This window comes from Labeo rohita, chromosome 1, assembly GCF_022985175.1.
Source record: "Labeo rohita strain BAU-BD-2019 chromosome 1, IGBB_LRoh.1.0, whole genome shotgun sequence".
Taxonomy (NCBI): domain Eukaryota; kingdom Metazoa; phylum Chordata; class Actinopteri; order Cypriniformes; family Cyprinidae; genus Labeo; species Labeo rohita.
In genome coordinates this window covers 28,786,877-28,805,092 of record NC_066869.1, presented here as the reverse complement: position 1 = coordinate 28,805,092, position 18,216 = coordinate 28,786,877, and the positions used below count along the sequence as shown (strand labels likewise).

The window sequence follows — 18,216 nt, the reverse complement described above, 5'->3', positions numbered from 1 at the left end:
TCGACTACTGCTTTGTACGCTACCTCGGTGGGTGGATCGGGGCACAATTTGTCCCATCATCACGTTGCGCACATGGCGTAGGATGTGACTGCGCCACACCCAGTTGTGCCTGAACTGCAGTTCGCAGGGACTCGCTTGTGTAATAGTTGGGGGCAACCAGTGGCACGGAGCTCATGCTGCTGCTCCACTGCTGTGCCTCCCCTCATGTCCCAATAACAGCAGAAGGCGGGCGGTGCATGAGCAACGAGAGCGTTTGATGCTTTCGTACGATTTACGTACAATACGTATATTTACAACTCTTGAGCTGTGACCAAAGTCAACACTGAGACATTGTAATGTCCTATCAGCCTGTTTAAAATGGGCTTGTTTTTATATATCGCTGGATCTGCCAACCCCACCGAGGCCACTGTCTATGAGGTGAGAAAAGTCTTACATGTCTTGTTCAACTTGTTCATATGTCATGCCGGTTGTTTGTGTCAAACTTTATTTATACCGTTGGGATTTGGTGCACGCTGCGGGCTCTACCACTTGTTGACTCGCCGACTGAACTTTTTTGCGTCTTTTATCCACAGTTTGTAGCGTATTTTAACAGGTTATGTTCTTAACAGCGGTCAAGTTTCGTTGTATTTCTTTTGCAATCTGATACATCTGTTTGTTACAAGCCTTGCGTGCTAACCAATAGTCTTGCGTCAGGTCACGGAAGTGTAGGTCTGTGTCTCAAATCGTGGTTGGCTGCTTACTAGTCAGCATTTTTTCACATAACATGATGGCCAAAATGCTGTCTAGGTAGGCGACTCCCAAGTATTTGAGACAGTGCCTGAGAGTAAGTATGGGCCAAGTTCAGTAAACAAAAGTGTACAGTGTTAGCAGTGGCTAACAATTCAACTGTTACACATTTTAAAGGGATACATTTAAACTAGAATAAACTAAAACTAGTTATGTTGTGAATATAAATGAGTCAGCATGTGTTTATAATAACTATATATACGTTCAATATAACGGCTGATTCAACAATTGAGTTGAAGCAGTCAATAATCTACCAACGTTAATACGTCTTTCACAAGTATGATGTCTCTCTCTTTTGCAAAGGTCTATAGATTTTGTTATCACTGGTGAAGATAGTGCTCATATCTTTGCTTGTAGTTCAAAGAAGTGAATTCATCATTAAAATGTGCTGAGTGATTTCTTTTTTCCCTGATTGGCGATGAGTTAGTACAAAGTAGGTTTTTGTTCTGTTTTACAGAGCTGGATAAACAGAATATTAATGCTTGAAGGAGAAGTTCACCTCCAGAATGAAAGTTTCCTGATAGTTTACTCACCCCCATGTCATCCAATATGTTCATGTCTTTCTTCAGCTGAAAAGAAATTAAGGTTTTTGAGGAAAACATTCTAGCATTTTTCTCCATATAGTGGACTTCAGTTGGAACCAGTGGGTTGAAATTGCAATTTCAGTGCAGCTCTACACGATCCCAGCCGAGGAATAAGGGTCTTATCTAGTGAAACGATTGAATGATTGTGTATAGAGATACTGGTGTCTTTTCATCGACTGGTCCTGAGGTCCAACTGTCATTTTATTCTTTTTTATTGGATGTAATTGAAGTTCAAAAAGAAATATACAATGCTAGGAAACTTTTAGTGAAAGAGACAGTTGTTCCTAAAGGACATGAGCAGGTTCTGATGATCTTGTTTGTCGATTTGAAGTTCCTATAGGGTTGCTGGGGTCATTGAACTTTTTTTGTCTTTTAAGTTGTGTTCTTTAATTGTCTTTTTACAAGGGTATCATTTGTCATTTGTCAGTGTATAAATGCAAAGTTGAGAAAAAGTGATTGACTGACACATGTCTGGATCTGTGCGGGAGAGAAAATAGTGTGTGAGAGAAAAATACACCAACAAAAAACTTCTTTGTTCTTAAACAAACATCACTTCCACAAGTTGTCTTAATGCATTGTGTTTCTTTCTGAAGCATCAGTGAGCATTTAGCCCTTTTGTAACAGTTGCATATGAGTCCCTCAGTTGTCGTCAGTGTGAAAAGATGGATCTCAAAATTATAGTCATTGTTGGAAAGGGTTCAAATACACAAAAAAGTTGAAAAACCAAAGAATTTGTGGGACCTGAAGGACTTTTATGATGAAAAGCATGCAGTTTAACTGCTCAGGACAAACAAGGGACTCAAGGGAACGACTATCACTAAACAAACAACAACAGATGATGAACACAACAACAACAAAAAAAAAACTATTGTTTTCTCCTGTGGACTATATGTAAATGTCTTTTATGTGAAATATCTTATTCAGGTCAAGAACTAAATTAAAAAACAACATACATTGTGTATGATCCCTCTTATTTTGGTAATGTAACGTTTCCAACAAGTAAAATAACTAACATTCTGCAGATTCTGCAAGGTGTATGTAAACTTTTGACCTCGACTGTAAAAGGGCTTTTTACTATACAGGACTAGTCAGCATTTGGAATTCCTATAAAATCATGTCACAAAACCTGTAAATCACTCACAAGATCATGACAGTACTGAAGTCGATAAACTACAAACTGACTGTAGGTCCATCAGACGACTACATAATCTGAAGATAAACATCACTCATCAGTTGCAAGCTGCAACAGGATTCTACTTAAGAGTGTATTGTGTAATACCGCGTGCTTTTGTGATCAGTTCCTCCCTCTGAATAAGAATTAAAACCACATGTTTACCCATAAGACTGAGTTTTAGCTGACTCAGTGTTAGTATTAATCTCTTATGCTATTTATTAAGATATTTGACATTGCTGAAGAGAATGAAAGCTGGGATTAATATTACACACCGATGGCCAAATCAATCAACTGCTTTAAGTGGCTGTAGCCAGTTCTAGTACAGGATTATCATATAATACCATATCATATGCTGTCTCTGATACTCCACTTCTCACTAAGACTGTGGAAAACAGTGTTGGCTAGTCAAGTATCGTTATTAGACTGGCCAACATTATCTGCTGCTTTCAGCAGCATCTCATTATAACCTATTAAACTTGAATTAGTTTTCTAATCTAATGTTTTCTAGCACCGAAACCGGATATGGGCAGAATGTCCACAGCTGCAAATAGTTTGTTCAGTCTGTGAACGTCTACATGCGTCCCTCACATGTTGCTCACATGCTTTTGGCCACTGTTGAAAAAATGTAAAACCAAATGGCATTTATTTGAAAAAAAAAAAAAAAAAAAAAAAAAGGTTTACTTCCTTAAGAATTTTTTTAAAATCAATGGAACCTTTCTATGACACAAAAGTTTGTTTTTAAGAGTAAAAAGCCTCTTCATATTAGTTCACACTAAGAAGTGTAATTCTCCCTTTTTTTATTTATGTTTATTTATTTATTTGCAAAAATGGTTCTTCTGTAGCATTACTGTAAAAAAAAAACCCTTTATTTTCAAGAGTGTATGTGGTCACTCTGTGCGCTTAAGACTTCACATTGACTTAAAATGACCTTGACACAATTTGCTTGAAAGTAGTTGCAAAAATAGGCCAGAAAAGCAGAATTCATTCTGAGAAAAGGTCTTGCATCATTTGTTTGCAGATTCCACATGGCTTGATATTGAGTATTTGGTGGAATGTGATTCATTCTGTTTGGCTTAAGTGTCCAAATACTTGTTTTGGGTCGCTGTGTGTTTAATGATATCCAGAAACAGCATGTCCAGTCTCATGGTGCAGAGTCAGCATTGGTTAATTGTGGATGTTTGTGGTTAGTGATAAATAATACACTCAATGTGCTGTGACAGTCCTTGAAAAGAATGTTCTCAAGGAAAAGGCACAGGGTCATGGAGCTACACTTGACCTGTTCAGCAGGACGGAGACATTTCTGGGATTCTATGTCTACTTTGGTCTTGAATCTAGACTTTTAAGGCTTTTATGGTGGACAGCTTGGTAATGACTGTGTTGTGTAAACTGTGTGGCAAAAATTGGCAGCTGTGGATGCTAGAAAGTCTGTCTTAAAACAATATTTCGGCAATGTTTCAGGCATTACGGGAAGACATTTTGGTGCCTGTATATTTTGTATTTCATTTAACAGCCTATGATCTACTTAAATCTGCTGCTTTTACTGATTTTTATACTTGATACATCATTATAATATAAGATGTTAAAATGATGGTCATGTTGATTTAAAGTTGATCAAATTTGTGCCGTCCATAAACAATGTGAACTGACATTCATTAACCAATGTTGCCCACACAGAGGCAAAACATCACATCACTAACTTAACATAATACTGTACATGACACAATACCCTAATATGCATCACTTCAAAACTAAAAACTGTTTACATAAAATGATTTTAATGTCTTAAATATATTTATATATCAATTTATATATGAATGCACCATAAATTCTATGGAATTTAAATGTCAAAAACCGTATTTACAATCAATATTTTTTAATTATGTCTGATATATTTTATAATATAGTTTATGCATTTAACAGGTTTTATGGGATGTGCTTGCCTTACATTATTATCGTTGCATATTAAATGTAAATGTTCCTTTAATCTATGTTTGGCTATTGACATATTTATTCAAATCTGCTAAATCAACAGGCAGTGCAGGACCAGAAAGTACAAACTCTATAGCCTATTAAAAACATAATTCCTAAAATAAATGTTAGTCAAGCAAGTCAGCAAGCAAGTATTGTGCAAGGTATTGTTGTTTGTTACCACAGCAACCGCTTTATGTGTCCAGGTTTCAGCACACTTCTTGTGTATGAAAAGTACCTTTCACAAAATTGGCAAAATTGCAAGAGAAGCTCGATGTATATTGGCAACTATAATTTGTTTTATTTGTTAGTATATAGAGCTGCAAAACGATTAGTCGCAATTAATCGATTAAAAATAAAAGTTTATATTTGCATACTATATGTGTGTACTGTGTATATTTATTATGTATATGTAAATGCACACACATACATGTATATATTAAGGAAAAATGTTATTTTTCTATATGTAAAATATTTATATTTATATATAATATAAATTATATACAAGTGTTTACATACAAATATGTACCATACATACAAATATATTTTTTTAAATGTATAAATGACGTGTACGTGTGTGTAGTTATATACACACAATAAATGTACACAGTAAACACACATATAGTATGCAAACATAAACTTTTATTTTGAATCGATTAATCGTGACTAACCATTTTTTTGCTCTGTTAGGATATTGACATAGCAAAATTATCATATATATATATATATATATAAATATCATATATAATTATCATATATATATAAAAATATCATATATTGCCATATATATGTTATGCCAATTTAATGTTTGTTTGTTTTGTTTTTGTTTTTCTGTTAAAACACTCCCAAACGTTTCGTGTGTGTGTGTGTGTGTGTGTGTGTGTGTGTATATATATATATATATATATATATAAATAATTTTTTTTTATTTTTACATTATACATATATATATATATATATATATATATATATATTATTTTGTATTATTAAATATTTTATTTCATATATTATATGTGTGTATATATATATATATATATATTTCAAGATGTAGTATGACTCTTAGAAACGGTCATGAGTGATTTTAATGTAGTCTTTGACAAAAATATAATATTTTATTATTATTTTTTATGAATTTTTAATTTAGTTTTAGTTTAGTTATTTTAGTACATAATGTTAAGTACATAAACATTTAGCTGAATGATAATGAAAAATGTTACCTTGGAAACTAGATTAAATAAAATAAGTGATTTTGTTTTATATTTTATGATTATTTTATATTTATTATTTCAGTGAACATTTATTTCAAGTAACGAAAGTGACTTTATATATATATATATATATATATATATATATATATAAAAAGTCACTTTCGTTAAAAAAAAAAAAAAATATATATATATATATATATAATATAATATAATATATATATTTTTTAATTGGAGCAGCCCTTTACTTTTTTTTTTTTTTTAACATTTATAGGCAGACTGAACAAAAAAATGAAGGACAATTAGGTATGTTATAGTATCTGAAACATTCAGACAGAACAAAAAAAACACTGTTTTTTGGTTACCTCTTTGTTTTATTTTGAGCTGTCTACTTGCATATTGAGGGAGCATCTCATTATAATGTAGTCCTCCTTACACTCCTCTGCTGCCTGTAATTTTCCGTAGACCAATCCCTGGCCTTTGAGTAAAGTGTGTGTGTGTGTGTGTGCCCCTGTTCCTCTGCTGTGTATCATGACTGTTGTGCTGAAGGGACTTTCACAAGGCTGAAGGACTGAAGGAGTATCATGTCTATACTGCAGCGGGAGACAAGAATGGTAGAGAACTGGATAACCTAACTTTCTTATTTAATCATTAACTGATTCATGAAATGAAACAAACATGCCTTTTTGAAGGTTTCTGCTTGTCTACCTGCAGCCTTTATATTCTTGATGGTAACTGGATGTGCTTAATGTATAACTGGATTTGCTTTACAAAGAGAAAGAAAGCTGATTGAAAAGGTTAAGTAATAGTTAGGTTTTGCTGTGCACAACATCGACAGTGTGACACTATCAAATATGAAATGTTCAGGCAGCTTTTGTTCTTCTAAATTTGGATTTGACATGAAACAAGAGTTTTTGGATTTTGGGGCCAGTGCTTTGTTCACTGACATGATGCTTTTTCTGCAGATCTAACATTTCAAGTTGTGAAAATCATGCAGTGATAATATATTTGTAAAGTAGTATGTTTTTATCTTGAATAATATGTTTATAATGATTTTTTGAAAACAATGATTAAGATGTTTGCATGTATTTAAGGTGTAGGAAAAATATGTTTTTAAACTGTTACAACATTTTTCAAGAATGATATAAAAATGTTCTGATGCAACAAACTAAAAATCATTTAATTTTTCTTCATTTCAGAACATTCTTATTTCTGGTAAAATGTTTGTTGGATTCAGGGTTTTACCTGCCAAATTTGTTGTTTTATTTCACACAGATGATTAACCTATTTACTGTAAAACACAAATTGCACTGAAATATGGCATTGTGTTTTAGAGTGAATAGTTCATCACTGGATTATGCTGCTTAAAATGAGCTAAACTCAGTCATTATGCTATTTGTAAACAGTTGCATGTGCTTTTGTGGTAAAATAATACAGTGACGGTGTAAGATGAAAATACAGTGGTATTGAATAACTATATACTGTGTTCAAAATATATACATTATGCTTAATAATAACATTATTGATATACCATGGTAGGCATAAGGTATAAGTTGTACAAAACATAATATTACCATAATATTTTTTATTTTATTTTTTTTTTTAAAGTTTAATAGTTCACTCAAAAATTAAAATGTATTGACAATTTACACTACCAGTTAAAACAGTTATATATATATATATATATATATATATATATTTTTTTTTTTTTTTTAAATAAGTCTCTTCTGCTCACCAAGCCTGCATTTATTTGATCCAAAGTACAGCAAAAACTATTTGAAATAACTCTTTTCTATTTAAATATATTTTAACATATAATTTGTTCCTGTGATTTCAAAGCTAAATTTTTAGCATCATTACTCCAGTCACATGATCCTTCAGAAATCATTCTAATATTCAGATTTGCTGCTCAAAAAACATATATTATTTTTTTGTATGTTGAAAACAGCTGAGTAGATCAGCATTTATCTGAAACAGAAATCTTATGTAGCATTGCAAATGTCTTTATCATCACTTTTGATAAATTTAAAGCATCCTTTCTAAATAAATGTATTAATTTCTATAATAATAATAATAATAATAATAAACTCCAAGCTTTTGAATGGTATAGTGTTTAATGTTACAAAACTTTTTTATTTCATATAAATGCTGATCTTTGGATCTTTCTATTCATCAAAGAATTCTGACAAAAATGTACTCAACTGTTTTAAATATTGATGATAATAATAATAATAATAATAATAATAATAATAAATGTACCTTGAACAGCAAATCAGCATATTAGAATGATTTCTGAAGGATCATGTGACACTGAAGACTGAAGTAATGATGCTGAAAATGAAGCTTTGATCACAGAAATAAATTATATTTTAAAATATATTCACATAGAAAACAGTTACTTTAAATGTTAAAATTATTTCACAATGTTACCGCTTTTGCTGTATTTTGGATCAAATAAATGCAGGCTTGGTGTAGATAAGTTTGTTTCGAGGTGTAGATAAGTTTTTTCTTCATGGGAACAGATTTGGAGAAGTTTAGCATTACATCACTTGCTCATCAATGGATCCTCTGCAGTGAGAAAGCAATATTACGGATAGAGGACTCGGTTTGAAGTTAAAAACATCTCAATAATTGATTTGTTTTTTACAAACATGTAGCTTTTCAAGATGTTAACTGATGGACTGGAGTGGTGTGAATTACTTGTGGATTATTGTGATGTTTTTAGCAGCTGTTAGGACTTTCATTCGGACAGTACTCATTCACTGCAGAGGATCCAGTGATGAGTAGATGTAATGTTAAATTTCTTTAAATCTGTTTCCATGAAGAAACAAACTCATCTACATCTTGGATGATCTGTGGGTGAGTACACTTAAAGCGAATCTTCATTTTAGGGTGAACTCTTCCTTTAAAATTTGCTGTTTTAGAGATAAATGCTGAATAATCCACAAGACATTTATCTTGTATCCTGTTTTTCTTTTTCTTTCTTTTTTCTTTTTCCTCCAGCAGGTACTTCACTGTGAGGGTGTGAATAATAAAAGCTACGTGTGTGAGACGGGACACTGTTGTGGAGAGTCCCAGTGCTGTAGCTACTACTATGAACTCTGGTGTAAGTACATCAGTGATGATGAAATGAAACTTAAAATTCAGTCAACATGAATCAGATAAATTTCCTGCCATCGAGATGTGGAATTTTGCTGTGCAAGAATTTATGAGACCAAGCCTTAAGAGGCTCAGAATAACTAAACAAAATATAAGCTTTAAGATGCTTGAGCTTCTGTGGAGTAAAAATGGCGATGCTTGCAAATCCTTGACCATTTGTACATTAGCTGGCTTTAGTCTAGAAGGAATTAATCAGTTTAAGTAACAGTATAGAGTACAAAGAAATAATTGGTTGGTTCTTATGCCGGATTATTTCCATGTGGTTTATTTTTTTTCAGGGTTCTGGCTGGTGTGGGCCATCATCTTCATCCTGAGCTGCTGCTGTGTTTGTCATCATCGTCGCACCAAACACAGACTGCAGCAACAACAGCGACAGCATGAGATCAACCTCATTGCCTACAGAGAGGTTCACAACCAAACCTCACTGCCCTTCTACTTCAGTAATGTCATCATTCTTATTTATCCTTCTTTTTTTTGCTACTTTTATTCTTTTAGCAGAATCCCTGCAAAAATGAATTTAAAACATAAAGTAATAATAATAAAATAAAACTGACTTGGGCTAGTTCACTTAAAAATGAAAATTCTGTCATTAATTACTAACTCTCATGTGGTTCCAAACCCATAAGACCTTTGTTCATCTTTGGAACACAAATTAAGATATTTTATTACATTTTAAAGAATATACAGACGATGAACTAAGAGCCAACTAAGCACCACTTGCAGGGTCAGAAAGCTCTCGGATTTCATCAAAAATATCTCATTTAGTTTTCTGAAGATGAATGGTCTTATGGGTTTAGAACCACATAAGGGTGAGTAATTAATGACAGAATTTTGATTTTTTTGGTTTAACTATCCTTTTAACGTTATATATTTACAATATGTAGAAGAAATATTTCATTTGCTAGATAATGTTGATATTGTGAGTGCTTGTGTAGAGTAGCAATCAAATGATTTGTAAAAGTTGGGAGTAAAACATTTAATCTACTTAATTACATAATGTGATTTAATTGAATTAATCACATATTCTCAGTTAATATTAGCTAATGCCAACAGTTAATATTAGTATATCGCTTTATAATTTTTAATATCTCTTTCAAAGCACTTAAGTATGTGTTTGGATTGGGAGTGAAATGTTTTCATCACAATGAAATTTGTATGACAATTTTTTGTAAGGTTTTTAAAAGAATCCTCTTCTGCTTACCATGGTTGCATTTATTTGATCATAATACAGTAAAAACAGTAATATTGTAAAATATTATTACAATTTAAAATAATTGATCTATTTTAATGCTTTTTTTTAAAAATGTGATTTATTCCTGTGATGCAAAGCAGAATTTTTTAGCAGCCATTACTCCAGTCTTCAGTGTCAAATGATCATTCTGATTTTCTGCTCAAGAAACATTTCTTATTTTATCAGTGTTAAAAACATTTATGTTGCTTCATATGTTTTGTGGAAACCATAGGATGTTATAATGAATAGAAAGTTCAAAAGAACAGCACCTGTTTAATATAGTGGTCTTTAGTAACATATCTTTACTGTCACTTTTGACAGCTTATTGTGTCCTTCCTGAAAGAAAGTTTTAAAGAATTAATTCTAAAAAAAGTATTGATTATTTAAAAAAAAAAAAAAAAAAAAAAAAAAAAAAAACAACTTTTGTGAGGCATCCCACAGTTCTCTAAGAACCACTGGACAAATCTAGAAAATGAAAAGTCTAGAAGATTAATAAATAGACACACATTTCAGTGACTAAGGATACACTGTACTATACAGACATACAGACGTTTTAATCTAATCTAGTCAAGATATGTTAGAACAAAAGACCCGTAGTTTACGCTGAAGGCACGTCACATGATGATAACAACATCAGTTGTTCTTTGCTTTGTCATTTATGGCTTTTTTAATTATTTAATCTTAAGATAGTGTCATATAAATGCTTACTTACAATAGTACTTGAAACTGAAGTGTACACAATTCTAAACCTAGCTGAAGATACATTACCTACCCTGTAGAAGAGATATAAAGCTTCACTGGGTTTGATTATAGTGGCTGTAAAATAACTGCTTTTTCTTGGGTTCATGTCTTTTTTCTTTTTTCTTTTTTTTTTTTTAAATGTTGGGTGGGTCTGGGAATGGTTGACCTCCTGATCAGAGACCAGTGTAGATTTGTACTGTACTGTGACCACTAGACCACAGTGAATCTCAGTGAGAGCCATGTGATGTAAGAGTGGATTTTGGTTTGGTGTTTTGCACTGTTGCAGTATAACTCTAAAGCATTGTAACTAAGTGGATTTATATTGTTATTATACATTGATAAATATAGCATTCCTTCTAAATAAAACAAACAAACCACAGTGACCCATTTTTGTGTTCTTATTAAATTATATTGATCAGTCTTCAGCCAAATACTTTAATCAAAATATGTTAATTACATATTTAAAAAATAAAATTATACAAGTGGGTCATTCTGTGTCAACCCAGCCAGAGGTCCCCAGCTCAATTTTTTTATTTTGCAAATGTATTTATTTACTTATTCATTTTTTAAATAACGCTTAGTAAAAGTATGTCGATGAAAGCCAAAATATTAAATGTCATGGATGTATATTTACTGAGTAATTCACTATTTTGTACAGTGGGTTCAAAATGACAATTTTCATGTGGGATTCAGAGCCAAATTACAGGGGGTTAAAATGATTAAGAAAGATTGCAGCGTCATAATGTTATTTTTATGCAGAGATTGGCAAGTCTATTAGTAAAATCTCTTGACTTTAGCAATCTTTGTCGCATTATGTGCCAACAGTGAACTTGCAAATATGGAAAGAGCACTTTTCAAGTTTTTCTCTGAATCTCAGGTGAAAGTTGTCATTTTGACACCACTATACACGTTTATCTTTCTTCAGTAAAAATATTAGCAAAATCAAAAATCTGAAATTTGGTTGATTTAACATGGAATGACCCAGTTTGTATTTCCTAATTATTGGCACAGCCACCCGACCTCACAATCATGATGTAATCTTCATTCAGTCTTTCTCATTTATGTTTTATGTTGTCAAAAACATAGAGAGAACAGATATGTTCGATGTAACAATTTTCCTGGTCTCCCCTAATGCTTAATTTAAAGTTATAAGCACAAAACTAAACATTCTGTGATAAAGTACAGTTTGTTTTGATCAGTCATGGATCAAGGCCAGATCACAAAATCTGATGAATCATGCTGATTGTTGATTTAACGAGCTTATGAACTTAAATTTTGAGTTTTGTGGATTAACAGCCTGTTAAAAATAGTACATATTTAAATAAAAAAAAAAATTGTGCTGTACATTATCTTGTTAAAGTGATATTTCACAGGAAATCTCAATGGTCAAAAAGTTCAAAACTCATCAAAATCAAAGAGTTAAGTTGAAATTGACATCAAATGTTGAAATCATGAAATACTAATTATGAAGTCAAAACTGAGTCTTAGAAGTAGAATTTTTTTTTTAAAAGTCAAAAGTATGACATTTTGTCATTATTATGAGTCAAAAGTATTGCATACTAAATAATTATGTTATAATTACGGTATAAACAATTAAATTTATGATATAATTTGTACAGAAATTTAAACCTGACATGCTGGTATGATTGAGATACTAAGTCAAAATTGACATACTGTACATATTGACATACAAGTCATCATAAAATATCAAGACTATTAGGTACAATAAAGTTAAAAATTATAATATAAATGATCCAAAAAAGTCAAAACTGAAATACTGTCATAATTATGATATGAGTTTAAATTACATGTCATAATTGACAAAGACTCATGTCATAATAATGACTTTTTTTCTTATAATTTTGACTTGAATGACTTCTTATGACATAATTGACTTTTTATCTCATGAATGTCTTTTTTATTTTTCTGTGGCAGAAATGGGCTTTTATTAGAAAGTCAAAGAAAGTCATGCAGGTTTGGCTCTTCAGCCAAAACAAAGTCTTAATTATGAATGCTTCATGTTCTCCCAGCTGTTCTCAGACATTTTCCCACCATTCTTTCTCTTTCAGGATTCCTACCCAACTATCTCCTTCCAGAATATGAGGAGGCGGTGCATCGGCCTGCTACGCCCCCTCCTCCATATAGTGCCTTAAATGTCGGCCCTCCAACCTACACGGGCCCTTTAACCACTGACCAACAGGATGCGCACTGCACACCCAGACAGACCACACCAGTGCCCCCTGCATCTGACACGCTCTCTTCCAGACCCAACCTAGAGGAGATCCACACCTCTAACGGGTACCACCAGAAAGAAGACAGCAAAGGCGAAATCGAGTTAGAGCGGGGCAGATCCGCACAGAGCGCTCTGCCCATAGAGCAACCTACCAGCACGGACAAACAGAACGAGTGCAGGAAGGAGCTGCTCAGGAACGTGGCGATGCCTGACGAGAAAGAGAGGGTTCTGGGCAGGCACCGCAGATTTACGGGGGACTCTGGGATTGAGGTGTGTGTTTGTGGACGAGGCTTGGAGAGCCATGAGCCTAAAGAATTCGAGGGGCTTTTGAGCGAGGAGGACCAAGAGGACGCAGAGGATTTCTGTGAGGAATGTGGTCTTCGTTCTTACGAAGAAGAAAATCAGGGACTTTTGTCCCCAGAAAACAGGCTGGAGCGTGGTGCATCACCTTCACCCCAATCCCAACCTCAACCTGTTTGCCTCTATGTACATACTGTTAATGAACAAGAGGGTCCACAACATAGTAACACAGAATCGTAAAGTTAGTGACATTACTGTGGGGGAAAAAAAATAAATAAAAAGAGTGAGATGGTAAAAAAATAAAAGGAGGACATACATACAGGGAAGCTGCAGTATGCAGTCTTTTGCCGAGTAATCGCACAATATATACATTTGTTTGTAAGTGTGTGATCGAAACAACAAATGCTCTCTGCATTGATTTATGTACAGAGTAGCTCTTTACGCCGTTAAAAAAAAAAGCCCAAAAGTGCACAAGAATGGGCTCTACGTGCTTCTCCAGACAATACATGTGGTGCTAAAATAGACACAGAGTGCATTTAGGCCATGCCCACACCCTCTCCATTGACTTTGTATTGCAGAAAGCTGCCTCCTTGTCTTTTCTGCCTTGTAACAAAAACAGAACAATGCTCAAAAGCTGCTGTGTGACAAGGTGTACAGTACACAAGCTAAAAAACCCAGAACTATGTTTTTATATGTTGTTGACCCCCCCATAAAAAGTGTTTAAGGACACAAATAATTGTAGATGTCAGGGTATTTCACGTTGGGCCATTCAGTTGGGTTTCTCCAACAAAAAGGACACTGACATAGATCAATAAAATATAGTTTCTCAATATATCTCCTCCTCTCAGTTTCACATAGGGTGGTGAAATAATCCTTTGACATGGTTAAAAATAATGAATGTTTCCTGTCGCCAATTATGTTTCCCTCCACTGGGCGTCGTTCTCAGACTAATATGACACGTTGCGCTCTATTTTGGTGTCCTTAAACACATGTTTTTGTTTTGTTTTTTTTTAGCTTGTTTATTGTACACCTTGTCACATAGCAGCTTTTAGAGATTGTTCTGTTTTTTGTTATAAATCAGAAATGACAAAGAGGCAACTTCCCAAAATACAGAGTCAATGGAGAGAGTTAGATTGTCGCGTGACAATTTTGACAATTATGACGCGCCGCTCTGTCTCTATGGTGCGTTCAGGTACACCTGGGAGATTCATATTTATGAGTTGAGTCACCGTAGTTATGACATTAGATGCGTCAACGAAAGATGCGTCATACCTTTTCTACCAACAACAACAACAAAAAAAAAAAAACCACAAAATGATGAAAAAAGAATGCACATAAGGTGTGTTTTTAGCTTTTTAAAATATTTTTTATTTAATTTAAGATGTAGGGCTGGAAAAATAAATCGATGCATCGCAAATCGACAAGTAATTCTGCATCGATTCTGAGATTTTCCGAATGCAATAATACTGTGCTCGCTTCCAATTCCTTACGCACATTTGAACATAAAATAATCATTCATAATGTTCAAAAAGGTTGAAGTGAATTACAACCCTGATAGCATGCATACATCACAGAGACGTCTATTTGATGTCTGCATTTACATCTGGAACAAAAACAGACTTTTTAGAGCTTTTGCTCATCTGCAATATGTCTGTAGAATTAGATGTTTTTAAGGTGTTTATGATTTAGAATTTATGTAAAACTGACACCTTACAGACATCTGCCAGATGTTTGTACACAGCAGATGCTTTCCAGTTCAAGGGATCTTTAACAGACATTTTTGTGCTATCTGGGAAGGGTGTTCACAGTGGGCTGTCTGATAGCACACATACATCATGCATACATCTTTAAGATGTTTATGATTTGGAATGCATGTAAAACTGACACCTTACAGATGTCTGTCAGATGTTTGTACACAGTAGATGCTTTCCAGATCAAGTGATCTTTAACAGACATCTTGCAGACGTACCTGTGTGTTACATTAAATCTCGCCTCATAAAAACATTAGCCTCCCTGATAGCACACATACATCACAGAGACGTCTATTTGACGTCTACATTTACATCTGGAAGACGTATTTTTTAGTGTTTGCTCATCTGCAATACATCTATAAGACGTTTCCTATCAGATGTCAAATAGACGTCTATTTAAGATGTTTTAGAATTGGAGACGTATGTGTGCTATCTGGGGTTCTTCAGTGCTCTTCTTTGTGCACATTTGAGTGTATGGTTAGAAACTAGAATAAAGCGCCATCTACTGTTAAAAAGTAAGCTCAAAATCGATTCCATAGAGAATCACAATGCATTTGGAAAATCAAAGAATCCATTCACAACTCGTGATGTATTGATTTATTGTCACAGCACTATTAAGGAGGTGCTGTAAATTGAATCATAGTCTGTCATAATTGTACAACACTTTTGTTCATGCAACATAGCTAGTTTTATTGTAAAAAAAATATGAAAACAAATATACAGTTAATATGTCTGCAACTTGGAATCTCCATATGGAATATCCATAGTTTCCTTTCTCCATAATTTTGACTTTCACACACATTCAACTTGTAAATACAATCTTTACGACAAGACTTTTTTTTATGCACCATAAGATATCCACCAGGTGTGCCCACATTTGCTCTGCTAAATTTGGTGGGTGAATTCATTTCAGTTCATTTGCAATCCATCTGAATGGGTAGATTTTACTCATGTTCAAGTTGTTAATGCAAATTTGTTGCATTCACCAACGGAAAGCTGCTCGGTATGAAATTGCCTTCTGTGTAAGCAGTGCTTCATGCATCGCTACACTATTGAGAATGGACCTTTTTTACCTTCGAAATCTCGCTGAAATTACTAATGTGACCAGACTTTAACTGTGCAGTCTTAGAACTGAGATTCTAAATATGTAAACACTGGTGTGCTAAACTCTCAGTGTCTCAGGACAGTCAGAGAGTAATCTAAAAACTGACTGAACACCAAAAACAGACCATGTGCTTTTAATATCCATGTTGACTTTTCCTCTTGAAGCGGGACAAATCTTATTGGTGTGTATTAAGTTTTTGTTTTGCACAATCACATTCTTCTGAATGAATCATTTTCATGATAATTCATTTCAAATACAAAGTATTTACATTTTCTTAATTCATATTTTGTCTGTTTATATTGTCTCTTTGGCTGTTGTATGCTCTGATTAATTATTCATGCGTATTTGGTATTCAGAGCCAAAGTTTTAAAGCCAAATTAAAGGCGATACATATGACATGGGACAGATGTTAGAATTAGGCTTGAAGCTTATAAATGCTGTGTTATTACTACTAACAGATTTGATTGCATGCAAACACTACATAATGTATATTCCTTTGAACGTGTAGGGATTGAAGCCTTGCCAAAGGGAGGTGTCTTTAGTACACAAGCATTTACTGCTTAAAGTCAGTTCTTCTAGGTGCTTCGCCATTGATATAAGCTGCCAAGTAAAATAATCATTCAAGTGAACTCCAAAGATGTTTTCGAAATGATAATATGCACATAATTCTATGTGTAAAGCTTGATGAACTTAATGTTAGATGACACATGGGTACAGATCTGATTAAGCTGTATGATGGTAACATTATTTTTCAAGTGCCTATATATATATATATAAATAATTTGTGCACTGTTACAACCAGTTTCACATGCCAGTTGTCCAGTATCATGAACATTATCCTCATAGAATACATAGTTTTATACTATAAGCTGTGTGTTTGATTTTCAGATCACATGCTTTTCAAAGTGCCTCTTACATGCAAGCTAATGCATGTAATTATATGTAATTACCAAATGATTTATTTTTGTATTTCTGCACCAAAGTAGCTTCAGTTTCAAGTTCCTCCATGATCACTGAAGCACTCCATGTTAACACATTAATTTATTTCACTGCCCTAATGAATGTTATTAGTAAAGAGATTTGCTGCTCTTACTGGTGTCTCTGTGATGACAATCTATTAACATTAGAGCTAACTTGGAGACATATGCTTATGAATCAATCTCTGTCTCTGATATAATAACAAGCTGCTGATTTTCAAAGTCTTAAATGCTCACAGACTTAAAATATGATGTCACATTGTACAGCCTGCAGCTGTTTTGTCTAAATAGCAATAATCTATGTAATGATATGAGTTCTTGCAGTTCATATTTTTATCTGTTATCTTGTGTTATGCAAAAAACCTAATCGTTACACTGTCCATTAAACGCTAATCAAAACAACACGTGTAAGTGTTTTCTGTTCGTTGTGTTTTAATAGAGTTACGAATTCGGATTCATTCTAGTGAATCGAATCTTTGAGTCAGTTCACTAACGAGATCCACTCAGTGAACGGGTTTAAAGATTCCAGTGCCTTATGTTAGTGAGTATAAACAAAGTTAAGAGGAAGTTAAATCTAAATATATCTAATTATTTATTAAACTGCTTGTCTATTTTTCTACTTAAGAAAAAAAAAAAAACATTTGACAGCATGTTTATTTATTTTTACATCACTAATTGTACCCTTTTTTTGTTTTAAATCAACACCACCTCTCGTTCAGTACGTCAGCAGACCCTTGGTTCAAGAAAGATATGTCACAGTACATTTAGTTTGTTTACAAAGATGATGTCATATTTCAGTTAGTTCACAAACGAGATGAATCGTTCAGTCAGTGTTACTTCGACTCTAGGTCAAGTTCAAAACATTGATTCGTTTAGTGAAAAGCGCATTTGTTCTTCAGATGGTCCAACTACTAATTAAATATTTCAAAACTCACTCGAATGCCACTTTCTCGCGGTATTTGAAATCAGGAACACGAACGAAACATGATTTATGCTTCGTGT

General features: G+C 33.4%; 1 protein-coding gene across 2 annotated transcripts; it reads left to right on the top strand.

Annotated features, from left to right (window-relative positions):
* The first annotated feature begins 113 nt into the window (after nucleotides 1-113).
* wbp1lb (WW domain binding protein 1-like b) lies at nucleotides 114-14,696 on the top strand. Of its 2 annotated transcripts, none has more exons than XM_051126797.1 (4): nucleotides 114-417; nucleotides 8,724-8,823; nucleotides 9,155-9,316; nucleotides 12,918-14,696. In XM_051126797.1, exons 1-4 carry the CDS (start codon nucleotides 358-360, stop codon nucleotides 13,619-13,621), a joined length of 1,026 nt encoding a protein of 341 aa, XP_050982754.1. In that variant the 5' UTR covers nucleotides 114-357; the 3' UTR covers nucleotides 13,622-14,696. The 2 variants fall into 2 exon arrangements, with proteins under 2 accessions (XP_050982754.1, XP_050982684.1); XM_051126727.1 differs by having other exon boundaries at nucleotides 115-417; nucleotides 8,721-8,823.
* Nucleotides 14,697-18,216: the final 3,520 nt, after the last annotated feature.

Bases quoted from the DNA above. Each gene is read 5' to 3' on its own strand.
- wbp1lb (XM_051126727.1), top strand. From the start codon at position 358: ATGGGCTTGTTTTTATATATCGCTGGATCTGCCAACCCCACCGAGGCC. The intron at 8,824-9,154 runs GTAAGTACATCA...ATTTTTTTTCAG, and splicing joins CTACTACTATGAACTCTGGT to GGTTCTGGCTGGTGTGGGCC. The intron at 9,317-12,917 runs GTAATGTCATCA...TTTCTCTTTCAG, and splicing joins CTCACTGCCCTTCTACTTCA to GATTCCTACCCAACTATCTC.